General features: G+C 36.2%; 1 protein-coding gene across 7 annotated transcripts in view; it reads left to right on the forward strand.

The window, feature by feature from the left end:
* NLGN4X (neuroligin 4 X-linked) overlaps positions 1-27,692 on the forward strand; it is a 178,584-nt gene that overhangs the window by 46,888 nt on the left and 104,004 nt on the right. For all 7 annotated transcript variants that reach the window (XM_030476305.1, XM_030476301.1, XM_030476300.1 and 4 more), the window contains one exon: positions 7,496-8,341. In XM_030476305.1, coding sequence (XP_030332165.1) covers positions 7,870-8,341 — 472 coding nt within the window. In that variant the 5' untranslated portion in view covers positions 7,496-7,869. The remainder of the gene's footprint in view (positions 1-7,495; positions 8,342-27,692) is intronic.

Consider the following 27,692-nt stretch of genomic DNA (forward strand, 5'->3'; position numbering starts at 1 on the left):
TCGTGAACTACTGAAAATTTTCCATGCATCTTATGTGTAATAGCAGTTAAAATTAGAGTGCAAAAATCAGTGAGGTAAGTACAACTGTCTTAACTGAGCATTTACAGTTAGTCTTGGGTCCTCCTGGCTGTAATGTTTTTTTTTTTCATTTTAAATACAGAAAAAAAATAACAGAAACTGTATCTGATTGTTCAGTAACAGCTTTTTATAATCAGATCCAAGCATCTGACTTTTTACAGAATGCTTAAGAAAGGTTTGGTTTTTTTTTTCCATTTTTCCTGAAAAGTGGTGATGATCACACTTTTACTTTCCGTCTGCTTGCTTTTCAAATTGTTTTCCTTATGGAGAGAATTGCAGTTTTCAAAAACAATGTAGGGGCCACACAGTATTTTCTTATAATCCCATTGTTCTTTCTGATAGACTTAGAAATTCAGAGTAAGACTGGTAGCTGCAGGCAAGAAGCAGTTACATGAAATAAATGTGTCTCCATTTTCTGAAAAGTAAATGGTGAATGTAGTTTCTCACTTGAGGGATCTACTGACACTCTCCAAGTCTATCTGAGAGACTAACTGGAGAAATTCATAGGAAGACAAATGCAGCATGTTGTCTGAAAAAAGAAAAACAGGTTAATTTAATGTTTGTAGCTAATTTGTCTTGCTTTCCAGGCTTTATTTGCATATTTTTTTTTAAACATAAATTATCTGTGTTTGTCCTCAGTTATTTCTAACCATAAACCTAAGACCAACTTCAAGGTCCATAATGATGTTTGTATAGTTGGCATTTATTTTCACTTTAAGAAAGGGTACATCATAGTTCTTAAATTTGCATCCCTGATATTTTGCTTTCTTTTAATTTCTAATCTTTAAATTTTCAAGAGAACTGTGAATTAGTAAGTGGCACATTAGAATGTGATGTATTCTGAATCACTAAAATTTCCTTTGATCCCTATTACCTGTTGAATTGCTGTGACTGAACATCAATATATCAGGAGAACTGGCTACCATGGATTTGGAGAAGGCTGAGGTTCTTAATGACTTCTTTGCCTCAGTCTTCACCAGCAAATGCTCTGACCACACAACCCAAGTCTTGGAAAGCAAATGCAGGGACTGTGAGAACGAAGACCTTAGGCCCACTGTAGGAGAGGATCAGGTTCGAGACCATCTTAAGAACCTGAACGTGCACAAGTCCATGGGACCTGATGAAATCCATCCACGGGTCCTGAAGGAGCTGGCGAATGAAGTTGCTAAACCACTGTCCATCATATTTAAAAAATCCTGGCAGTCAGGTGAAGTTCCCGATGACTGGAAGAAGGGTAATATAACCCCCATTTTGAAGAAGGGGAAGGTGGAAGACCCAGGGAACTACAGACCAGTCAGTCTCACCTCTGTGCCTGGCAAAATCTTGGAACAGTTTCTTCTGGAAAACATGCTAAGGCACATGAAAAATAACGAGGTGGTTGGTGACAGCCAACATGGCTTCACTAAGGGGAAATCCTGCCTGACCAATTTGGTGGCCTTCTATGATGGAGCCACGGAACTGATGGACAGCGGCAGAGCAGTTGATGTCATCTACCTGGACTTGTGCAAAGCGTTCGACACTGTCCCACATGACATCCTTGTCTCTAAATTGGAGAGACATCAATTTGATAGATGGACCACTCGGTGGATAAAAAAACTGGCTCGATGGTCGCACGCAAAGAGTTGTGGTAAATGGCTCGATGTCCAGTTGGAAACCTGTAACGAGTGGTGTCCCTCAGGGATCGGTGTTGGGACCGGTCCTGTTCAACATCTTTGTCGGTGACATGGACAGTGGGATTGAGTGCGCCCTCAGCAAGTTTGCCGATGACACCAAGCTGTGTGGTTCGGTTGATACGCTGGAGGGAAGGGATGCCATCCAGAGGGACCTTGACACGCTTGTGAGGTGGGCCGATGCCAACCTTATGAAGTTTAACCAAGCCAAGTGCAAGATCCTACACCTGGGTCGGGGCAACCCCAGGCACTGCTACAGGCTGGGCAGAGAAGAGATTCAGAGCAGCCCTGCAGAAAAGGACTTGGGGGTGTTGGTTGATGAGAAGCTTAACATGAGTCAGCAGTGTGCGCTTGCAGCCCAGAAAGCCAACCGCATCCTGGGCTGCATCAAAAGAAGCGTGACCAGCAGGTTCAAGGAGGTGATCCTGCCCCTCTACTCTGCTCTTGTGAGACCCCACTTGGAGTACTGCATACAGTTCTGGTGTCCTCAACATAAAAAGGACATGGAGCTGTTGGAGCGAGTCCAGAGGAGGGCCATGAGGATGATAAGAGGGCTGGAGCACCTCCCATGTGACGACAGGCTGAGAAAGTTGGGGCTGTTCAGCCTGGAGAAGAGAAGGCTGCGTGGTGACCTCATAGCAGCCTTCCAGTATCTGAAGGGGGTCTACAAGGGTGCTGGGGAGGGACTCTTCCTTAGGGACTGTAGTGGTAGGACAAGGGGTAATGGCTTCAAACTTAAACAGGGGAAGTTTAGATTAGATATAAGGAAGAAGTTCTTTAGAGTGAGGGTGGTGAAGCACTGGAATGGGTTGCCCAGGGAGGTTGTGGATGCTCCATCCCTGGCGGTGTTCGAGGCCAGGTTGGACAGAGCCTTGAGCCACGTGGTTTAGGGCAAGGTGTCCCTGCCCGTGTCAGGGGGGTTGGAACTAGATGATCTTAAGGTCCTTTCCAACCCTTACGATTCTATGATTCTATGATTCTATATTACCACAGAAATCATACTGACATATAACTTGGTTAATCCAATTAATAATATAGTTACGTAGTTCAGATACTAATCCCTAGTGAAGTTTATCATGCTAAAATAGTGTTATTATAAGTCTGGATGTATTTTTTTGGGGGACACACACACATTTTTTGTGTGTGGTTTATTTTTTTTTAATGGTAATTTAATAATACATTTTTGCAATTTATTCTTCCAGGTAAAATGTCTACAAAAATTCAACAAAATAAACATGCTGCATGTTAATTTGAAGCCAGGCATTGCGGTAGTTACAGTTCTGAGATTTAAAAATGTCTATGTGCGGCCAATTTCAGTTAGTAACATTCCCACTAACCTAAGTAATCCAGTCCAGAAACTGCACATGCAACTGTTCATGACTGATGTTTCTTTGTGGGGTTCACTGTAACTTTGTCTGGCTTTTCTGAATGGCTTTATGTAGCATGAGGAAGACTGAAGTTAAGCTTATTTCAATTTATTAAGAAAATAGTCCTATAAGCTGGGGAAAAAAACCCTAAAGAAATTACAACTTTTTTTTTTTTTTTTTTTTTTTAAATTTGAAAGGAGATAGACAAAACCAGTATGTATTTATTGATATTTGGAAGAGTTCTGTTGTTACTGAACAAATATTTTGAATACAGTGATGATTAAGAGGTTGCAGTGCTGAATTTGAGGTAGAGGTGCATTTGGGAAGTGATTTTACAGAAAGCAACTGCATGATTAGTTTTCTGCTAAAGTTCCAAGTTATATAAATGCATTGCTAAAATAAATACTGTAGGCATATTCAAAAATTCTTATGCCTTGGGTAGTTCTTATTTACAGTCCCTTGCCCCTGCATTAATTTATGTATGTTTAAGACAGGATAATATTTTTAATTACTTTTATAAAAAAACCAAACCAAACCAGCCAAACAAAACCAAAACACAAAAAAAACCCAAACCAAGCAACCACACAACAACCCCCCCAAAAAAACCCCTAGACACAAACCACATAACAAGCAAAAAGCCAAACCACCATAAAACTACTTCATAACTTTTGAAATTGTATCTTTCAAAGGGAGGAAGAGAAGGGAAAGAAGAAAAGCCACAATTGATATTTTTGGTAAATGAAATATTTCTGAAATGTGCATATTCTGCAAAAAGCATTACATACTGTACAAAATATCACTGTGAGGAGAATGTGATTTTTTATTGATTACATTATGTGTTATTTTTGTTCCGGTGACTAGCCAGTGATTCTTAAGGTTCAGCTAATCAAGCTGACTGTATACTTTCAGAGCATATGTCTAGAGGGAGATACGGGTATTTAACCTCATTCTGTATTGAGATCAGGCCTATGTACACATCAGAAACCTTGCCTCGGTGAATTAGAGCAGAAGGGAGGGGCAGGGACTGAAGGTGGTCAGGGACTGGAAGGTGAGGTACACAGTAGGGCACTAGTTGCATCTCTAATTGCAATCTGTGACTCTATGTCTTCCAGCCTTTTTAATGATGCACATAGCAAAATCAGCTATTTCATCTATGTATTGCCAGCATGTCTTCATCCTTATCTCTTGATATTCTTACTGGAAATTCTGTGTATCTTTCTCTGTGTGTGAATCTGTGTGTATTTCACGTGTGAAAATAACCTTCTGAAAATGATAATTTCTCTAGCAATATGTCAGTAAACTGAAAAGTGGGATATTTTCTGTTGAATAGTCTCTTTGCAAAACAGTTTTCTTCAGGAGACTTCTTTTACAGACTTTCTTTATACAGTGGTCACATGTAACATTGCTTATATAAACTTTCTGAAGATACCTGTTTAATAAGAAATATTACAAATTTTTATCCTTCTGTTGCTGTTTAACAGGCTAACAACAATAACTTTTAATAATCAAACACATCACAGTAAATACTGTTTTTATTCTGATTTATCATCTTAGAATTGCTCTTTTATGGTATGTACCTTGCCTATCCTAATGCAATTCTCACTGTCTGGTGTTTGTGTTTGCACTGGTTGGCATAGGCTGCAGGTCAGGTGTAGGTCAGACAGTGGGACTGAGAGAGCTGGCTATAATCTGTATGTTAGCCAACAGTTTGTTTCCTTACAGATTCAAGATACTTAAAATCTATGACTATGTGTGCATGAATCAGAAATGCAAAGTTTGTGTATATGCTTCTGTTAAGGTACAGGGGAAAATAAAACACTATATGAGTGGATTTAATACCTACAAAACTGCTTTTGTTGGTCTTATTTCCTAGGTGGGGAATCGGATAACAAATTCAGTTCCAGGTCAATAATGAATGTTTCCCTTTTCCTCTCCTCTCACGCTATTCAAAATAACAATATATAACCAGCTACTTGGTCCAAAGTTAACCCTGTAATTAATATGGATAAGTATTAAGTCACATTTTCGACAGTTGTATATTATCTCTAGTATATGTATCAACTGAGGATTTCCACTTCATGTTGTAATTTTTCATCCTCTTCATGCTGGTAATACGTTCACTGTTGTATAGTTATCATTTCCATTTTCTTGTTTTGTTTCCTCTTTTTTCCATTTGCTGTTTGCCCAGACAAGTTTTTTCTCTATTAATTTTTCATCATCTGGGTCACTGTCTTTCCTTCCACTTCGTCATTTTTCTCAGTGTTTTATTCCACATTTCTTTTTCTTATTATGTTATTACAAACTTCTCCAGTGTGGGTATCAAGGGAATAGGATCTGTTGCTCATTCCTGATGACAGATTAAGTCCTCAGTTGGGTATGACTGGAAAATCTGCTTTGTGCTTCATGGTCAGTAAGGTGTACCAAAGTCAGGCTAGGAGAGGGCATGAGGGAACACCACCCAAAATCAGTTGCTTGCTGCTGACTTTAGTTGTTAAAAATGGTAGCAGAAACCAGAGGGGAAGACAGTGCTTGAGGAGGAATTTTCAGCTAGCTGGCCGAACACTCTTGAGTGCTCGGAGTGGGGCTGCCCCATGGGGGAGGATTAGCCAGGAGCTGCAGGCGTTGCAGGACTGGCAGGCAGTACTCTTGCTCATGGGTCGTCCTCCTAAAGCACCCCATTGATGCTGGGCTGGGGACAGGGACAGGATGCTGCCACTGTCCCATGATTATTGGGCAAGGCAGGGTAAGGAGTCAGGTCCGGGGTTGACCTGGGGACCCAGTTAGGGCAAGATCCAGGCTGATGATGTGTCTGGGCACAGGGCTTCCTGCAACATAGCTCAGGCAGGGACTGATGGCCCTGGTGATGCCCTCGGGAAGCTGTTACTGATTTGTCCTTCAGAAATTATGCTTAAATTGCAGCTTCTTTGGAGGCAGCATCTGAGCCTATTATGTATCAGTGAAAATGTCAATAGAAATTATGATTCACCCTAAGTAATACGTATCTGATATTTTTCTGGCTTCTGGTGGTCAGGTGTTTCAAAAATGTTGATATATGAGTGCTAAAATGAAGTCATTGAAGAATTCCAGGGGTTTTGAGAAAATGAGATATCTTTCTTTCAAATGCCTTTCCTTGCCTAAAAGAATCAGCATAGATATCTCCTGTGATTATTTTGGGGGTGTTTGTTGTCTTTTGTGGGCTTGTTTTGGCTTTTAGGTTACGGTGTTTTGTGGGTTTCTTTTGTGTTGTTTGTTTTGTTTTGTTTGTTTTAATTTGAAACCACTGGCAATGGCTGGTTACCTTTTTCTTTTCTGCTTTTTAAAACTCTTTTTATATCTTCATGAGAGAGAGTCTTGACTGAAAACAGGACCCAGTGGTCCAGTTATGTGAGTTTTATATACGCGTGTGTGTTCATCCTGTCAAATGTAAAGTGTCAGTATCAGTTTCCCATAACAAGGACTTTTTTAGCTGTGGATTTATTATTTGTCATTTTGAGTTAAATAATGGATAAAAAGGAACTCCTTCATTTCTTTGGTCAGGGAGGAGAATTTAAGTATGAACAAGTGCTCTGTGTTTATTTATGCTACTTGTAATTGTTAGCATCTATATGTGTGACTGGTATTTTATTGAAAATTAACAATTATATGAATTGCCATCTGTCTAAAAATGAAAAATAGAAGAATGCAAGAAGGTAGCGTTGCACAGTTATAACAATATACAGGTCAAAATCTGACTTTTGAGAGATTGTATGATGCTTTTTTCTCTTCAGTTTCCACTGTTCCTTTTTGTCAGACATAGAACAAAGAAAACAGATATGAAAAACAGTACCTTCACATCCAGTTTTGACTAATTGTTCTCATACTTGATTTGAACTAATGCTATTACATGAATTGGAATTTCTCAATTAGATAGAAATAATTTAGGTTGTCATACAGAAGTGTAGGAATACCTGTGAAAAGTAACAGTAACATTATCCAATGCAGCAAAGCATTTAATAAAGGTTTCATGTGGGAGTGCAAATATGCTTAAGAGGAGACGCTGTTTATTTAGGGCAGAAAATACCCTGGAGCTAGCACTTAATGTGATACCCTTCCTGAAAGCAGCAATGTTTGGGCTGTGGTTTGGTTTGGAAGCATATACAGAAGCAGAAATGTTGGGTTTGCGGTATAATCTCTGTCAAGCTTGTGGCTTTAACTTTTAGCTCTCTTACCTTACCTATCTTTGGAAACACATAGCTAACCATGGTGGCTGCAGTTCGTAAAACATTTGTGAGCCTTGGCGTGGAAGTAGTGTGGGAATTTAATTGTTTGGTTTGTTCTTTTTGTAGATTTAAGCCAGTATGAATGTATCTGTTGATTTGTCTTATTTTCTCTTGGATGCAGGCTGACTGAGTGGGCTGGACTTCACTGGAAGGAGCCATTTCGCTGGGAAGTGGAATAACTGTGGATCTCACCCCATTCTGCTTGCTGGGAAGTGCTGTGCATTGCCAGGATTAAGCCAATGCTGAAGTCTGGGATTGGCTTTAGGGGCAAACACTCCCTTGTTTCTTCTGATGTTGGGATTTTTCTATGGCCAGTCAGCTGAGGCTCCTACCACACATTAGCTTTTGCGTTTTCGCTGCTTGAACAAGGTTACACTTTTCCTCATTTCATCTCCTTTTGGCTACTTTTGTATTTTATTAGTTTTTATTTTGCTTGACTGATTAATTTTCTCCTGGCTGTGGAAGAAAAGAGCCCTGCTGATGTTGATTTAAATAATGTCAAAACCAATGGGACTCCTATGGCTGCCTTTGATCTTCACCCCAGTGTGTGTCATGTTGAATTCAAACTTCCTCCTGTGGATAACTGCACTGGCTATAAGATTTACTCTCATTGATGGCCAAGCACAATACCCAGTTGTTACCACGAATTATGGCAAAATACGTGGTTTGAGAACACCTTTGCCGAATGAGATCCTTGGTCCAGTGGAGCAGTACCTGGGTGTTCCTTATGCCTCTCCTCCGACTGGAGAAAGGCGATTTCAGCCCCCGGAGCCACCGTCGTCTTGGACAGGTGTCCGCAATGCCACACAATTTGCCGCTGTCTGCCCACAGTACCTGGATGAGAGATCACTGCTCAACGACATGCTGCCAGTCTGGTTTACAGCCAATCTGGATACTGTGGTGACATATGTTCAAGATCAAAGTGAAGACTGTCTGTATTTGAATATTTATGTGCCCACAGAGGATGGTAAGTACTTCAAGGACCACACAACCATGCACTCACCAGTTTTGCACATGAGTAGTAGCCAGGTCTTTAAAGCATCTTGCTCAGTTTCCTCCATGTTTAATCTGTGGAAATGGATCATGCCTCTGAACATGCATTATAAGTAATACTTTGTTGATTGAACATGCTTGCATGAGTTCTCTCTCATGTTTCAGTGTAACATCAAACCACAATTTCATTTGCAGTCAGTGGCCAGGCTGTGTAAGCCAGCCTGAAGTTTACATTTGCACTACAGCTGAGCATCATTCACAGGAGGGGAAAGAGGGAATAATCAGTAAGCAGAAGTAACACATTTGTTTTCCCATGCATTAATGGTACAAATACTGCCATGTACAAATACTGCCACATTTAAATGAGAATCTTGCCTCTTATTTTTAGTTTAGTTTTATTATAATACCTCTGAGCCTATGATTAACTCTGTTTAATTTTAATAGATAATAGAAAATTGTTATAGTAGTTCAGTCTGCATTTTTTTTCCCCAGGATTTTTACCTATGAAACTTTTCAGTCCAACTTATTTTTCTTCATTGATTAAATCTAAAATGAAGTAAACATGATTGTATTATGCAGAGCTGAACAGGTGGCCTTAAACTTTCATCTGTTTTCTGCAATCTTTTCTCAAGACAGCTACTTTAAACTACCTTCTATAGACAAAAAGAATGAACACAATTGGTAACATACAACTCTTTGAACATTTTCATGATCTCAGACTTAAAATTTCTAGTTTTATGGCATGCTAAATGTATCTTTTGTCGTTCTGAATGGTATTGCTTCCTACAGACAAGAAGACCTGTTTTCATCAGGTCCCAAATGAGTTAAGTTTATTTGATATGACAGGGAAACAAAAAATGCTACTGGCAGTTATACTTGATATTCTGCTAAAAGCCAGTTCTTTCAGCCACTTAGAATGTAGTTACCAATGCATAACGTGACAGATTTCTCCCAGATATGCAAATCCTTTCACTTTAGCTGAGGGTTTGATTTGCATAACCAAGGCATTGTTATTTCTCAGTAACCATGCTCTAAATATGCAAATTTTGTACTTTGATTATTATATCCTTCTGCCTTGATTGGCTTCTTTACTCAGAATTTCCAAGCTGTTTGCCAGCAAGAAACATACCACCTTCTTTTCCTATTCTCATCAGCTGAAGCAAAAACTTGAAAGTTAAAAATAAAGGGGTAAGGTTTGGGAGTACTGGGGGCTCTGCAAACATAAATACTACTAAGCTGCTTAAATGAAAAGTGCTCTGAAAGTGAAGATGTGTGTATGGGGGCTCTGTTGCGCATGTGTGTGTGCGCGTGCATGTAGATGAAGGACCAGATCTTTCAACTTGGTTCTTTCCCTCTTCCAGTCTCATTGCACTGCGTCTCACTCCTTGGGTAGTAACATAGACAATTCTTTCCCAAATTTGTTTATGTTCTGGATTTTATACTGCAGCTTTTAATTAGCCACTAGGGTAAGCTTGCCCTAAGAAAGCATTTCAGGTTAAGATTTTATTTGTTCTTCCTGAAGGAATCTGAGCTCTGCTAACTCAGCCTTATTTCAAAGCCCGGTATTAATAAATTCATATATTCCTCCAATCTAGTAATAAGATTTTTCATCCATTAATTAAGGTAGACAGGAAATTAGACATGGAAAAATATATACAAACGTCTAGGAAAAGAATATTTGATACTGAATAGATAATAATAAAATACCATGTGCTGAATGAGTAACAATCTATAAAATTCCTTATCTTGCCTGTAATAGCTAATAGCATTTGCTGTTAGATCAAAAATAGAAGGGACTGATAAATTTATCTTTTGTAGATGTTTTTGTCTGCTTAATTCCACAAAATATGTGTGATTCCTCCTGGTTTTAGATTTTGTTTTTACACTGAATAGCATCTAAATTGAATCTATCTTTTTTCATATATCCTCTTTAAAATACAAACTCATGCATAAAAATTATATAGCTGAATAATAAGAGGCAAGGTTTGGTGTCAGTGACGAAGGCAAGATTGCTCCTGTGCAATATAACAAGCATTGTTAACAGGTTCCAATGGGGAAATTAGAAACTTAAAAATGAATAAATGGAGTACATGATGTTTTAATTGTATGCTGTATATCCTATTACTAGTTAAATATAACTCGGCTTTTTTGGTGAGGAAAATATGCAACCTTCTGCTCGTAAAGATGATTAAGGAGAACTGACCTACAAATGCCATCTCCCAAGTTAGAGTGTCTCCAAATAATGCTAAATGTAAATAGCCTTTAATTGTAGTTCATACAATCTGATTAAACACATTATGATTCATTATGGGAGTTTTAGTTGGCAAAAATAAGCTATGTTGTTATGGAGACAGACCATGAAATTAGTTTTTGAAGCAAAATCTCAAAGTGAATGACTTTGAGTTAAATTTACATTTTCAATTCTTTCTCAAGTACAGACTTATTTAAAAGAGCTTTGAAACTGTTTTGTGTCTGGAAGAAAAGGTGGATGGAATCATCCAAACCTAATTAATGTTCTGACTGTGACACGTAATCTGAATAATTTTCTACTATTTTTTTTTTTAAACTTCGGTGAAAAGAATTAATGAATTAAGTGTGGTTACATGCAGTGCTTACTTCAAACCAATCCTAGTAAATAGCTAATCAGAATGCAGTTCAGGTTGGTGGGGGTTTTTTTGTTTGTTTTGTTGAGGGTTTTTTTTTTTCCACTATATAACATGACCTGCTTCTTATCACTTGTGTGGTTTGGACAAAGGGAACCAAATTTTGATCATGTACTTTGAATGAACAATTGAAGAATAAATGCACACGGGCATTCATCTGATTACAGAATTGCTTCACTGGCATTCTGCTGGTGTAAGCTAATGGAAATAAGAGTAGAATAGTCCCTTTAACTGGGTAGGTAAGATAAGTTATTTATAATAAAATAGTTTGAAATGTTGCTGCTTCTGTCTGATTAAATGACATAAAATTCTATAATTCCTTAAAATAGTTGGAGCATCTAGGCTAAGAAATTAAAGTGCCCTGTTATACAGTTTATGTCAGTATTAGTCATAGCCCTTCTTTTGACCCATAAGATTCTGAATTTTAAATGTCACATAGCAGCAGAATCCTGTCAGAATTTTCCATGTTAAAATGTTCTCACAAAGCAAAAAGCATCTTTGTTTTTAGGTTTTTTTTGTTGTTTTGTTTTTCATTTTTAGTGAAAATATTTTTCATGATAGAAATCAAAACACATAACGTAACAGAATATTTCTGCAATTCTGGCTATGTGGATTTTTATTCTTTTGCTGTTGTTCACTGGACAAGTGGTTTTTACTGACACTTTCCTTGGAGTAGCACTTGTATTTCAGAGAATCTAGGGTTGCTGGAGAATTCCAATGTTTTTTTTACCTTTGCCTTTGGAAATGAAGGAGTTGAGCCACTATAATCCATTGAGGTTTTTTTATTTTGTCATAACAAGTATAAATAATAATGCAGTTATTTTAAAGATATACAGTACAAGTGATAAAGATAAAATTTCACAAATTCTATGTGTGTCAAAGCTGTCATCATAAGAAATTGCTCAGAACTGAAGCAAATAAAATATTTATAGTAAAATTATCATTTTATCAAAATTACTTTCTAAACATTGGGCTTGATCTTCAGAATAATTTGTGTGGGTATGTATTGTCTTGTCTGTAATTCTCCACAAGAATACTTGAATGTCAGTTTTGAGGAGGTCATCTAGGGAAATGATATTGAGGACAGTCTGTTTATTATAGCTTCAGTCTGAATATGGGTTTATCTACAGTGGAAATGCTAGATTGAAGCGGACACAGACTGTTAATCGGCTGTTCTTAATCCTTGGCCTTTATCATTTGAATCTGTGGATGCTGAAGGAGATTGCTAACTCCTGTCATAACTGGGGAAAAAAATATGACAAAAAACAAACAGAAAAGACCCTTAACTTGGATTTCTTTCACAGTGAACTTCAAAATTTTATTAATAACAAGGAAAGATAAAAAGAAAAAAAACCAAACAAAACCCAACATGAACAAATCTTCATTTGTTTGTTTAAAACCTGCTCTGCTCAGATCAAAACAGAAGATATAAAAAGATGTTTTTTTGTTGTCTTTGCATGACCAAGAGTAAGTGTATATACTTATTTTGGTATATGGATAGAAGGTACTTTTTACATAAGTGCACGGCTACTCAACCACCATATTACTGTTAAGGATTAACTAATGAAGTATTTAGAATCTTCAGAGGTTTGTTCACTAAAAATGCTGCTTGTGAGCTCTTGCCTCATTTATATTACAACAAATACAGCTAAAGTGACAACAAAAGGTGATAGGCCATGATACTTTTTAAGGCTGAATGGGTAGGTCATAATTTTTTCATTAGATTAGGGAAACTGAGAATATTGTCCAGGATTAATGATATATTTAACCGTGAGCTACAGGAATTAAAAAGTCTTGGTCAAGAGCAAAGAGATCAACAGTGTTCCTTCTCTGGGCAATCATGTGAAGGAAAGGTACCTTCATTTTTAGACTCTCTGTCTGTTGGATTAAGAAATAGAGTAATGAAAAACTTGAACAAAGCTGATAAACAAGATATGCATTAGGTGATTTCTGTAGGTTCACTTTTTCATGTTAGTCAAATGTCTGCTTAGTATATAAGTGAGTGTTTGCAGCCTCCTCCTTGTCGTTGCTCTTGAATTGCAGTGTCTGTTTAACTTGGAAAAGCTATTTTTAGCAAAATTATACTGATAAAACCTAACTGAAAAAAAAATTCCTATTTTTCCTTTTTTTGCAGGGAGGGAGGGGTGATAGTAGAAAGATGAGTCCTATCATTGATCGCATGGAATAAAAAATTACAATTACTTGATCGCATGGAATAGGAAGCTATTCAGTGGTTTCTTTACTAATACATGAAATAAGAGTCCATACATAAAAATAGTAACATAGTGTACTAGACAGATGCAATAGTTTATAATATTGTTTTTGTTGAATTATTAATAGGTGATAAGCAATAGTAACTTTTATTTTCCAAATAAACTTGAATTTCTGTACGAGATTCTCCTAAACTGTATGTGGTTCAAGTTTCAATAGATGCATATCTGACATTTTTCAGTTAGTATCAAAATTGCAATTGTTCTATTATTTCTTCACTACTTTTGTAAATTTAAGTAGCTACTTAAGAATCAAATCCAGGATTTATGTATATAGTTTTAAGAAATTAAGAATCCAATATCTCTTATTTACATGTTTATAGCCTTGATTCTTTCTCAAAATCATTATTATGTGTTTTTGAAGTCAGTTATGAATTTTGTAATTGGTAGAGTTTAATATGTAGAGTTTAATGTAGAGTTTAATTCTGTTTTCTGAAGTATATTTTGCTATTTTATATGAAATAGTATATTTTGTTGCTATATATATTACTGTATTATATGAAGTGTATTTTTAGAAGTAAATTACATATAGTTATTTTTAACAATATTTTAAATCTGTTTTAAAACACGTTTAAGGGTTTTTTTAATAGATGATAACGTTTGTACAGTTTTATATTACAAATAATGTTTGTTCTGAGACAAAACAGAATATAACAAGAGTTTGTTCACAGTTTTGAGACTGTCACAGTTTTTTGTCAGTGACTGGTTTATTTTTAGCCTCCACCCTTTCAGTCAATTCTTTGCCTTCTTTGGAAAAATTACAATTTGTATTAAAAATTATCTTGTTATTTAAATGCATTTCAGTTTATACTGTGCAAAAATTATACACAGTAAGACATCCTTTTGTAAAATGCTTGTATCACTTTGGAAAGTGAGAAGGATTAATAGTAGATAACAATCACAATACAAAATGATAGCATTGGAGTTATTACATGTAATTCCGGTTGTACATAAACATAAACTTTTTAGGGTTGGAGAGGAAATCACTCTCCATTGTGAAAGATAAATTCTCCATTGTGTCAGAGTGCCTCAAGCGAATTCTTTCACTGTTAGGGTCCAATATATGCCCTCCTCCTAATCCAGAAATATTGCAGCATCTGTGAGAAGGAAGGCGGCATATGTCTGACTATCCTCTGCCTACCAGGATAAAGCTGTGGGTAATCCGGGCCCTTATTTTACATTCTTGCTTTTAACAGTCACAAATACCTTCTGACACGAAAGAACAGAACTCTAATCTAGATGAAATAAAGTTCTTAAATCCTTAGAGATAAATTCAGATTTAGTTGCTAATTTCAAAATGCTGTCCTTTCCTCCAGGAATTGCCCATTCCACAGGCACTTTAGAGGATTGCACCCAAATGGCCTTTTCACAGGAAGACTCAGCATTCAATATGACATTATCTAATCTGAACAGGATTTTTGGCACAGTTTCCTAGAGTTTCATCCCTGCCTTATGATGAAAAACCTGCTAGAATGGGGGGAATGGTCTTTAAAACATGACGAATTAATGTTTCTTCTATAAAGACAACTTAATGTTATCATCCTTTTAGTCAAAGAACAGTGTCTTTGGAGCTATAGAGGCTGTGCCATTTGGCTCAGTGATGCACAAGAAACAGTCTTTAGTCATGTGGGTCATGAGACAGATCATAGGCAATCTTACTTCATTCTGCCCGTTCTCTCCCACTTGTTTCTTCAGGGTGTTTTTGGGGAGTGTGTTTTTTTGGTTTTGTTTCTGGTTGGGTTTTTTGTTGTTGTTTTTGTTTTGCTTTGTTTTGGGTTTTTTTTTTTTGGGTTTTTTTGGTTTTTTGTGGGGTTTTTTTGTTGTTTGTTTTGTTTTTGTTCTGGGTTGTTTGTTTTTTTTTTAATGTAGTTTTCCTCTGCAGTCCTGCAAAACATGTCTTTGTACAGTCCTGCTTTTCACCATGTATCTTGCTTTCTGACAAAACACAAATCAACATGACACCTGCTAACACTGTGGCAGTGCCTCTGTCCTAGGACAGCGCAGTGGACCTCAGCAGAAGTCTGGGTCGTGAACAGTGTGGACTCAGATTATAGCAGTGTCATGGCTGTACATTTTGTATTTTTTATTTCCTGTTAAGGCTTTGTGATCTCATTGATCTTCAGGTGTTTTTTTACATAGATCAGAAAGTTTTGAAAATTATTTGTATCTTTTCATTTAAATTTGGTTCAGTTTCTCTTACTTAGCATACTAGTTGCAGCTTCAGATGAAATTGACTCTTGCTGAATAGCTCAGCTAACTCACAAGGCTCATAAATCAGTCTGCATCTGTGGAAATACTTAAAGGAATTGTCCCCACATCGGTATGATAGTCATAGGTAGTGTGTGAATCAGGCAAATTTTCAATTTTGTTCTAGGAATGTTTAGGTATTTTCAAGATAAATTAACAGAGATTGGAAATAAAGCAAATGCTTGTCATTTGCTCCTCAGATTTCCTGACAAAATTGTTGACAACTGAAATGAAGACAGAAATTTCTCTTGAACATAATAGCTTTTTGCACAGTACTTTGGTTTGTCATCCTTTTTAAAGTGATAGAATAGCGCCAGCATTCAAGACTTTGCGTCAGTGCTTCTTGCTTATGATTCCAGATAAAATTCTCAGAATGGCATATAATCAATTATACATGCTCTCATTTTTTGATAGTATTAGTCGTCATCCAAATGGAAAAAAAGAAAAGGAAAAAGGAAGCATTTTAAAGATAGCATATTTCATTTGTGGTTGTGATACTGTCGTTATCTGAGGGAATATGGATGAACTTACATTCTTGGGGTTTAGGGCTTTTTTATTTGGATGTTGCTCCTGGTACCCAAAGAGGCAAACAATGGGAAATAATTATTATAAATTCATGAAAATGAACTAATGCTTACAGCTATCTGGTGCTGATGTGTTAAAAATCCATTACAGAAATAATAAAAGGAAAATTTGTCTTTTACAGTTCTTGTTGTAGACAAACTTATACTGAAGAATAAATTTACTTACAATGCTAAGCCAAATTCCTACACTATATACAGGGAATTTTAGTCACAAATACTATTTTAGTGCCTTGTTCCAAAATGCTTATTATTGCTGGGTTGGTGTTAAATGGATTTTTAATTGACAGGGTGTGACATATTTAATCTAATGGAGAGAAATTACTTTGTGGTGGCTCAAACAACTATCCAGTTAATCACTGGTAATGTTTACAAGCCATCATAGCTGGAAATCATGGATACATTTTCTGATTTATTAAATATGCAGAAGGGCAAATAAAACCCAATCCAAATATATAGATTTCAGCCTCTTAGAAATAAATTAAAATCAAATTATCTTTTATGTGGTATTTTTAGTGTGGCTAGAAAATTTCAAATAATAATTTTGCATTTGTAATACTACCCCAATGATTATGCTTTTACTTGCTCTTCATTCTTTATTCAGCCAGAAGAGGGAGCACAAGTTACCAGCAAACTAATTTTTTCTATCTCTCAGCATTGAGAGTGCCGTAATGATGCTGGTGGATATAGTAGTAAACCATGAGAAACAGGTGTTGGTTTATGCCCTTTCAACAGATAGGAAGGGATCTTATCCACCTTTCCCAAGCTGAAAATTTATTACATTGCGAGTGTTGGTTCTGTTTTTATGGGTTGAGGAATTTATGTATGGAATAGAACCTACTCAAGCAAAACATGCACTCACACTGACAAACTTACATGAAACTATGATAAATAATAAAGGTTTAGATGAGAAGCACACTGGGAATGCACCAGTTTGTAATTGAATAGCAAATAATAATACTTGCTTTGAAAATCTTACAAGGCATTTGATTGAAGAATTGATTCTAAAGAAGAGAATTTCATCTATTTGGTTAGGATGATTTAGTAGAAACTTTCCTATGTAAAAAGGAATAATTTTGTCCTTCAAATTCATAATCTCAACTTAGACAAGAGGCAGATTTTTTTTTTTCAGTTAATGCAATTGACTCTCAATTTTCTGTATTATACAGTTGAATCATGGAAAATGCCAAATGCATTTTGTGTCCTCTTATTTCACTGAGACCACAAATGTTAAGCATACTGAAGTTTGATCCTCCCTGACAGCGCGTTTAGTTTTTGCTATCATCACGTTGAAATTAACAGTATAACTAAGGTATATTAAATCATCCAAAGTGCCAAATTACACAAATTTTGGAGGGCTTCCCCTCCAAAATGCCTTGCTTCCAGGCATAATGTATCTGTTCAAAAGGACTGGTATGTTTATGGTCTTGCTGATTTGAGATACTTTTATCATGAAGACTCCCTCTACCCAAACAATAGATCTTGCGCTGCCTTCAGGGAATACGCATGATAGGCTGAGTTGCAACTGATGTCGAGGGTGTGTCCTCAGGAGTTGGATCAAATCAGATGTTTACTGTGGTGATGCATAAAACCACCCATATGGAATAATTGCTATGCTTTGTTACTAAGAATTACCTCAAAGTTTATTTAAGTCAGAGAAAATGACACAAACATTATACAGAAGAGAGAAGCTTAGTATGACAGTCTCTATTGGGAATATTTTAATGAAAACAGATTGAAGAAAGAACTGAATACAAATAAATGCAGTAACTAACTTCAAAAATCAGGAAAGTTTCTTAAAATCATGCTGGATGGTCTATTCTATGTATTCTATATCATTGTAGATAATCAAGGGATTATCTGTAATGCCTTCAGTCTTATTGCTGGAACTAAACTGTAGTAGATAGATTGAATATGTAAATTTTTATTCTTAACTGTAGCCATTTTCAGAATAAACCACTGAGAGATATACAAGCAATATTTGTTTTCTCTTCATTGAGTTTCACCATTCCTTACAACCACTCATTATTACTGACTTCTGCCACCATTTTTTTGATTGTATTATAAGTGAACACCTTTGCTCACTTTACAAGTGAATGCCATAAAATAGATATGCAGCCTCAATTTCCACTTCTAGAAAAGGATTTATCCAGATAGTTTTCATGATATATAAAAAAAAACCAAAACCAAAAAACCCCAAAGTTACACACAAGAAGTAACAAAAGGTGAGGAAACAAGAGCTATGGCTTTTTAACAATTTTTGGAAAGGAGACAGGTGACAAATAGGTGGACCAGAAAATTAGCTGTGTAGTGGGTGTGAAAGGATCAGGTGAAGAAAGAAAAGCCTGATTCTCCTTTCATGTCTTACTCCTTTAATGGACTCCCTCAATGGTCCACTCTGTTATCCCTGGCAAGCTGTGTTTCGGCTGTAGGGTAGTACGTGAGAATCCTAATGTACCCTTTGATGGTACATTAGGGTTTTCTATAATTTTGTGCTTGTTGGTTGTTGCTGTAGGTTTAATTTTTCAATTTTAGCTACATAGCTCTTGCTTGCATTTTGATTGTCATTATTAAATGTTCGTTACACACAACATTGTATAAATATGCCCAGCAGGTATTGGGGATATTATAAGACTCCAAGAGAAGATAGTGTTTGGATATTGAAAGTGTCGGTTCTCTAAATGCATACGGTTGCCTATAAAAATGATGCCTGAGCATCTAGGAAGATAGTGAAAGATCTCCATTGTGTAACACCTATCTTGCTTTAGTTCAACTAGTCATATTCAGCTTTTAGCACCTTTATAAATGTGCCCTTTAAGATAATCTTCTATTATTCTTAAATAAATTGAGAGGTTAGTAATGATAAGTTTAGAATGTACCAGCACGTATAAGTTGTAAAAATACTATGAAATTAATACTTTATGCCATTTGTGAGTGCTGCTTCTGGATATGTTATGTCTAAATATTGTATCAAAATTATAAATGCATGCTATTTTACCATGCTTGTTTTGCATATCTAATATAGTATATCAGGATGGCTTAGTACTGGGATTATTAACTGACTTCTTTCAAAATCCAAAGAAATAGCTTTAGGATTTGCTTGTCTGTATTATTTTTTTTTTCTTCTGATCTTTTTCCCTCTTTGCATCAACAGAAATGATAAGATAGTTACCATTACTTTCCAAAACCAGATGATAAAACTGTGACTTCTGTATTATAAGAGGAGCTAGTTTAAAGCATATTTCTTCATGAGGTACTTAGCGAATGTGTTATTTTACCACAAGTAACCTTTTTTTTGTTTGTTTGACTTCTATTTCTTTTGTAAGCATTAGTTGAATCCACAAACACCTATTAATTTGTTTTCCAATTTCTCCATTTCTTGTACATTTTTTAGTAGAGATTTCTTGTCTAATGAACAGATGTGAAGCAAAATTGCCTGGGGTTTTGTTCCTTTTTATTTACTTTTTAATCTAACAAAAGGATTGAATTGTTTAGGTGCATTGGGACTGAGGTGGTCTGAGGGCATTTCTAACAGTGAGAGATGTGAGATAGGCTGTCTGCTGTCTTTGTGCCTTGATTGTCCATTCAGAAAATTAGGATCATTTTGATTTTCTCTTATTAGGGTTAGAAACAACTTCAAGAAGGAAATGCCTCTGGGTGATAAAAAGCTGAAGTTACTTCTTATGTACTTATAACTACATTCTTACTTTTATTTGCATGTATAGATTTTTATAGGCTCTGTCTTATTCCCCTCTGTGACCCATTTGTTGTCAGCACTTTGCCTATCATTGCGTTGTATTGTAACCTCTAAGGAAAACTCTGGAAGGTCCAATGGGCAATGGATTTGGGAGTCATTGGACTATGATGATGGTAAAGAATTCAGTAAAGTGTTTTTTCAGTAAAGTGGTTCCTTAATGATCTGATTCTACTGATAGAAGAGCAAAGCCTTGCTATCAAAGTTTACATTTAATTATTTACTCTCAATTTTCATGGGGTAGAGTCAGAAATGATATGGCAGATAGAATTTCTCCAAGAGATAAAAGACATATAGCAAATAGGACTTATGCCAGAAGAACATCCTAAGGCATTAAAATACTGAAAGATGGGAAAAATTTTATGTCTGGGTAAGGCACATAAGCTGCCAGTGTAATGTGTTGAAACTCAGAAGGGATCAGATAAATTACCGATGAATAAAAAAAAAGCTGTTACTAATATGTGTTGCATAGTTAATAGGTTTCTCTTACAAAGATTACCAAAAGCATGAAGTCAGAAATGGATCTTGGAAGAAAATATACTCTGCAGATGCAGCATAATGGCTTGGAATGTTGCTGTGACTCCTTTCATTTTCTTCATTATCTCTCAACTAATAAAGGAATTACTCCTGAGTATAATATGAAGTGTTTGCTCTAGCAGATCTGCCAGCTGGTTATGACCTAGTTGGCATAATCCTTATAGATCATTCTGAAATTAGTACTTCACATGACCTATAAACACCCTTCTGAGACTGGACTTAACGGGATATGTACTTGTGTGCTGGGTCCAGCACTTTGGGACCGTCATATGTATTCTTTATGCATGAACTTGTTTAGTGCCCTTTTCAGTCATCTAAGACTGTGTAGACCTAAGACCCTAACACATGCTGACTATTTCCACTTTCTTCTGGCTGTTAAAACAACCCTTACAGGGAGCAACCAACTACTTCTGTTTTCAGAGCTTAATTCTTTGAAGAAGTTGTATTGGTTTTGCATGCAGCACACTTACTTTGTATAGAACTTGAAAATGCTGGGTTTTTATTAGTAGAAAATACCAGCACTTTCCCCAGTTCTCATTTCCTTAATACAGCATGTGGTTGTGTGTTCCCTAGTTTTGTGGTTTAAACCCAGCTGGTAACTCAGCACGATGCAGCCTTCCCTCCACCCTAAGTGGGATGGGGAGGAGAATCAAAAGAATATAAAACCCACGGGTTGACATAAGAACAGTTCAGCAAGTAAAGTACAGTATAATACTACTATTAATAATAATAATAATGATGATAAGAGAAATAACAAGGGGAGAGAATATAAAACTAAAAAGGGAAAAGGACAACCACAATAAACAGCAGTGATGCACAATACAACTGCTCACCCAGCCCAACCTGAGCAGTGATTGGTCCTTTCCGATTAACTTCCTCCAGTTTATATGCTGAGCATGATGTGCTGTGGTATGGAATACCCCTTTGGCTAGGTTGGGTCAGGTGTCCTGTCTTTGCTCCCTTCAGGCTTCTTGTGCGCCTTCTCACTGGCAAAGCATGAGAGACTGAAAAGTCCTTGATCAGGGTAAGCGCTACTTAGCAACAACTAAGTTGTGTTATCAGCATTGTTCTCAGACTAAAGCTGAAACACAGCACTGCACCAGCTGCTAGGAAGAAAATTAACTTTATTCCAGCTTAAACCAGGGCACCTTGCTTGCTTTCTCTGGTCAGTAACCTTGTCTGTAACCTTGATTTGATTTCAAAGTCTAAATAGTTCTGTGGTGGGTGTGTTCCCTGTCTACTGACAGGCACGTTGCTCTATCTTCCCCACAACTAAGAATGACTGAAAAGAGTTCAGACACAATTGGGTGATTGCAGTATAAGATATAGCTACATGAGTTGACTGTGTGAACATTCTTAATCTGTTATAAATGCCCTGGCTTTTAACCTAGGTGTAAAAAGCATTAATTAAGGATGCTTAATCTACCCTGTTTAACTTATCCTGTGTTTATTGTGAGTTTAAGGTACACATACTATGAGCAGCCACAGTTTATCTGATGTGTTGTAAGGTAATGATTTAAACTTGTGTCAGCTCTAGTAATCACGATGACATACGAATATGTAGGTGGTAATTTTATCTTAGTCATATCTGAAGGTAATGTGAACTTCAGCTGAAACACAATAAAATAGCAAGGGCTGGCATCTTTGTATGTTCATCAGCATAAACCAAGAATGATTCCTCCTATTCCCACATGACATATTGATCAAATGAATTAACAAAGTTTTCTGTTTTCTTATCAGTACTATGAGTTTGGTCATTTGAAAATCACAGATGGATTGTACCTGTGATTTGCTATGTTCTTTGTGGAAAATTTGAGACCAGCATTTATTAGCATTTCTTTTTAGTAACACAGAACACAGTCTTGATGCCACTTATATGTTGCCAATGATAGTTCCTGAAGTTTATGAAGAAATAGATTTAAGAGCCTTATGTATTGTTTTCGAAAAATATGTTGGCTTGCCTATAGCTCAGAAAGTACATACACACCTATGAATTTTTAATGAACAATGAAAAAACACTAAGCTATTTGCCTGAAAATTGCTTTGAAAATTACTTTTGTATTTGATTGATATTTCCTGCAAAATTACCTGTATATGCTGATAATTTGCATTACACTTCAGTACTCCCTGCTACATTATAGGGTAAGCACAGATAAGCTCTCAGATAAGAGAATTAAGGACAAACTCTTCATTTTTGCTGTGAAGTCACACTTCATGGGTAAAGTTCACTGGCCACAGAAACGAGTAAAGAAAAATAAAGCGTTCCTTTATTCTCTGAAGAGGGCTGTCAGTGTTGTAGCTTGGAGGAAATTAAGTAAGCTGGTAGACCTCTCAGTTCTACCTTGAAAGGAAAATTTCTCCTGAGCACAGCCCTTCGATTTTAGAGGGAATTTCTATGCTCTGTATAGAAATTTCTGTGTTAGATATAAGCACTCTATTTGTTTTCTTAATTTCGGCAGACAGTAGGTTGAATCTAGCTCAGTCTGCTGTCAGAACACCCTTTAAAGAAATGCCTAATAGCAGCCAAGTCACTCAGTGTGCCCAAGTGAAATATTTGGGTTTAATGATGGAGAAAGCTGTGAGTACCTTTGGGGAACAATCCAAAGCTCCAGCAGAGTGGGAAAGTGCTAACAGTTAGCAAATGGCCATGACAATACATTTATGTAGTTTGGACCTTGCTGAGCCACTGACTTACTAGACAAGGTTGTTGAAGGAGGAAGAAGCAGCGGCTGCCAAAAAAGTCAGGAATTTTTACAGTCACTGGGAAGCCTGGCCTGAATTCCTACAAGACCAGAGTACGCAGAGAGCATGGTTCACCCTGTCTGGTGAGACTGGGCTGTGGCAAAGTAGATCTAAGATGGTAAGGAAAACCTACATTTTCTCAGAAATAACAGTACATATACCAAAAGATGAAAGGTGAAAAAAAAAAAATTGTGATGGGATACAGGCATTTAATTATAACCTTTCCTACTTTTTTTTCCTCCTAAATAGCACAGCATCTTCACTATTCAGAGCTATGCTCCCTTTAGTATTTCCATCTTTTGTTTTCTCTACAAATAAATTACTTTTCTACATAAATCCTTAGCTCTATTTTGTCCTTTTGGGATTTCTCTTCACAGGTCTGAATAGGCATATTTCATAGTCCTTTTTTCATCTTTTAGCATAGGCCAAAAGCAGTCCCTTAGTGAAAAGTGTATTCGTGTTTTCTGGAAAAGTCCTTGTCTATACTAAGATTATGTTGAGATGTCTTCTCAGGGTTTTATGTGCACAGACACTAGTTTTGGAGCAAGCTGTATGATAGGACAACATTGACTTGTAAAGAATTTGTGTTGTATTTTAAAAGTTTAATTATACTGCAATAAGTAGAAATGAGTTACAGGCAGGTTTCTTGTATTAGGTTAAATGTATTCGTTTCAAACAGACTTTTGCATAAACGAACTCCTAGTATCTAATATATCCCAAATGTGTATATATACCTCTGTGTGCTTGTATGCATCTATACATACACACACTTACATATACACATAGAAATGAAATTATTGCTTCTTTCAAATTTCTTTGTACCTGGTCCATTCTTCAGTAATCTGAGATGAAATGTTTTAGTTGAAGGTGCAGCCTGATCCCTTTAAGGGCTGATGAGAGATTTCCATCTCAGAGAAGATCATAATTAGTTTGATTTATGAAATCTGAGTAGTTCAAGGGAATCTATTTCAATTTGCATTTGAATGTATTAATTTAGCAGTTATTAATGAGCATTTATTGCCAAAGTAACTAGAAACTTCTTATGTTCTGTGGTCTTAAGCATCTTGCATATTCTGTTTCCTGAATTTTTCGTTCTCATTTCTCTCAAACTGTGATGTTACTCAGGATGTACTCCTAGCCATTTCTTTTCTTTGACTGTTTTACTTCATTGATACATTGGATGAACTTTACTATAAAAACATCAGTAGTTCCTGGAGTTTTAAAAAACCTTTTGTTACATCTTTGCTATTTTGTGGACTTATTTTTCCTCAATTCATTAGTTTCTTTTACAGTATTTCCGACTGGAGCATTTGAAAATAATAGTTCTGTTCTTTGTTGCACATGATGGCTGCCTGCCTATCTGTTGCACATTAGTAGTCACCTGTTCTTCCTTTTCTTTACTGTTTCTAACAATCTATATGGATGTTCCTGTTAAAAAAAAAAGGGGAGGGGGGAAGAAAAGAAAAAAAGAGACTTACTAAGGTTTTTTTATCATCGCTTCTAATAGCCCACTTGCCTATTGCACAATTTGATCACTGCATTCACTGAAGGTTTCAGTATCAGCCTGTGTGCTTGAGATTTCACTGGACTGCTAAAGAAATACAGATATATTGCAAGTAACTTGATTACGGTGTTTAAGTACATTAATAGAGAAAAAATAGCAAGTACTAAGACTCTTTAATGTAATAGAAAAGGCATAACAAGAAGCACAGATGGCATTTTGAAGTGAGACTACTTCAATACTTCAAGAATTTTTATTTTATTTTATTTTATTTTATTTTATTTTATTTTAATCAGTAAGGAGAATTCAATCTTGTAAAAAAAAATCTGATGAAGATGAGAGTTTATTGTTCATATCAGGAATGTGTCCACCTATGGTGTGCACTAGTGTAGTACAAGTCATTGGGCTCACAGGGTTTAATAATATAAAATATAATAGTAAAGACTATGACTATTTTTTAGTTACCTTTTTTTTAACTTTAAAACCACATTCTTCTTATCTTTGTTTTCAGTGATTTGGAAAATGCTTGTTAGATGGCTAGCATCACCTTCACATTGCTAGCCTGGCTAGACAATCTCTTCCTACCAGTAAGTTTTCAGTCAAGCTGTAGGAAGCATGTGTAGGACTGCACAGGTGGCACTCGGCAGGCTCAGAAAGAAGCGTCAGAGGAGAACTCTACCTGTGACCATACATTATTGTTGTCGTTGCTGTGTCCACTCAGCTTTGGTTCTTGGAAATGCATGCAATGTATTTCTTTTACTGACAGGGTCAAAGCAACATGTGGGGAGTTAACTGAAGTTAATGTCAGAAAGAAAAAAAAGCAATGTGGTACAGAGTGAAATTTTATTCTGTACTAAGACCATATTATTTCAAAGTATATTGGATAAATCCTAAGTCTTATGAATCCTAGAAATGGTAATTTAGTTTTGTTATCATTGGTCCGTATGCATATTCCAGAGATATTTTGCCAGTGGTGTGGGTTTGCCTAAGCAAAACTTTTTTTAGGAGTTAAATAGTGGTTGTCTAAAAATGAGATAAATAATTTTGTATTTGTATTTTATTTACAGCTTTGCCACCAAGAGGCAAAGTCCCTTTGTTGCATTGTATGCATTTATAATATGAACTATATTACAGCCTTTAGGCTAATGCGGGATTTAAAAGCAAATATTCTCTGACCATTTTTCTGGAGTGGATTCAGGTAAGAGAAGAACAGAAGTGGATTCTCTTTCATTCACTGTCAATATTTAAGGCATTTATCTAAAGTACAGCAGGCAATACATTTGTTTCCTCTGCTAAGGGAACATGAACCCAAAAGTTTCCTCTTAAGAGGAAAGTACTTCAGCTACTACACAATGGGTATTCCAGAGTGGCTTTTCTTAGCCATTTTCATTTCGACGGCATTGAGATTGTTGAATGTTTGTTGATCTAGACAGCATCATAGAAAATGTTGTTCAGGTGCTGTTGAGGGAGGATATCTAGTTCCTAATTCTTTCTTCTGTAATACTTACCTGTTGTTAGCTCTAGGTGTGGGAAATGAAACTACCTCAAGAAGAAAGCTTGAACTTTTTAAGAAATAAATACTTAAATATAAAGCATATTGGTTACAAAATCAGCTAAAATCAATTTCTTTTAAACCTCCTTTGAACTGTCAAATTCTTCTTCAAGTCCTCTTAAAGTTTTTTTCTGTCTTGCGACTTCTAAGATTGAATCTCTTGACACTTTTGCTGGAATGCAGTTAAACCTCACTGGACTTAGTTCTCACTGGATTTCTCATTAAATCTTGTTTCCTTTTTTTTTTAATACTAAATAAGTAAGACCTTCTTCCCTTGAAATTTTCATTGTGCAATTTTTATGCTTTACTCCAACCTAATACGAATATTTAATGCATTTTTACCCTTCCATTGTGTGGATAGTATTGTTTCTTTGCTGCCAACAGCTTTTATTTGGACCACCAGTGCTGAACTGTGTGAGCAGAACCCTACTACCATAGAAAAAAGAAAACCATAAACACACAAGAAAATCACAAAGAAGTTTTCATAATAGAACTTTGAACTAGCTTTTAATTTGGTACTGTGGAATCACTATATCTTAATTTGTATATATTAGCAGATGAGATTCTTAAGAACAGAGAGCTGTGCCTTCTCTCTGCCCTCTCTGGTATTTAGTGTTACGAGAGCTCTTCCATGGTAATAATAAATAATAATCATTTGGGTACAAAAAAATTAATACTTGTTTCTTAGACATTTGGTCTCCTATTGAATCTCTCTGACTCCCTGCCTTTTACAATATTTCCAGATCTTTCCACGCCTGCATGGCAATTCAAGGCAGCAAGAAATGTCATCGTTTTGGGTAGTCATGCTTTGCACACCAGCTGGGCTGGACTGGTTAATATGGTCATGCTGCTTGGGCTGCCAATTGTTGCAGTAGAGAAGGTAGAGTTCCTGAATCAATCCTTGTTTTCCTGAGAAGCAACATTGCTTGGATCTCTGCTATATATTTTTTTTTTGCGAATCTTTTAGCTACATAAGGCATTGACATTGACCAAAATTAATCAACAGTGTAATTATTTGTAGCGAAGGAGACTTAATTTTAGGAGGCTTATTGGCCTATGAAACCAAATGAAAAATGTAATTACAAAATAAATCTTACAGCCTTTCTCAGGAAAATTCTAGATGAGCTATGCATATGGCAGTCACAGAAATTAAAACCTTCCATCCTGGTTGTCATGGGATGCTTCAAACCAGTTTGCATTATTAATAAGCTTGAAAAAAGAGTTATTTGTAAAGAGTAACATATGTAGTCTAGTATAAAAAAATACCAGGAAATTGTCAATACGCGTGGAATACAGAATAATATTGATTAACACTAATAACTAAGAGCAGCAAAACTCCCATGGGCTGAATTTACTCTTTGACTGTGAAGTAAGAACAGCAGTATCATATGAATAACAACATTAGGTATAGAACAGCATCAAAAGGACTTTGCTTTCTTTTCTAGAACCTTAATTAAAGCAACAGAATAAAATACTTC

This window comes from Strigops habroptila, chromosome 2, assembly GCF_004027225.2.
Source record: "Strigops habroptila isolate Jane chromosome 2, bStrHab1.2.pri, whole genome shotgun sequence".
NCBI classification, from domain to species: domain Eukaryota; kingdom Metazoa; phylum Chordata; class Aves; order Psittaciformes; family Psittacidae; genus Strigops; species Strigops habroptila.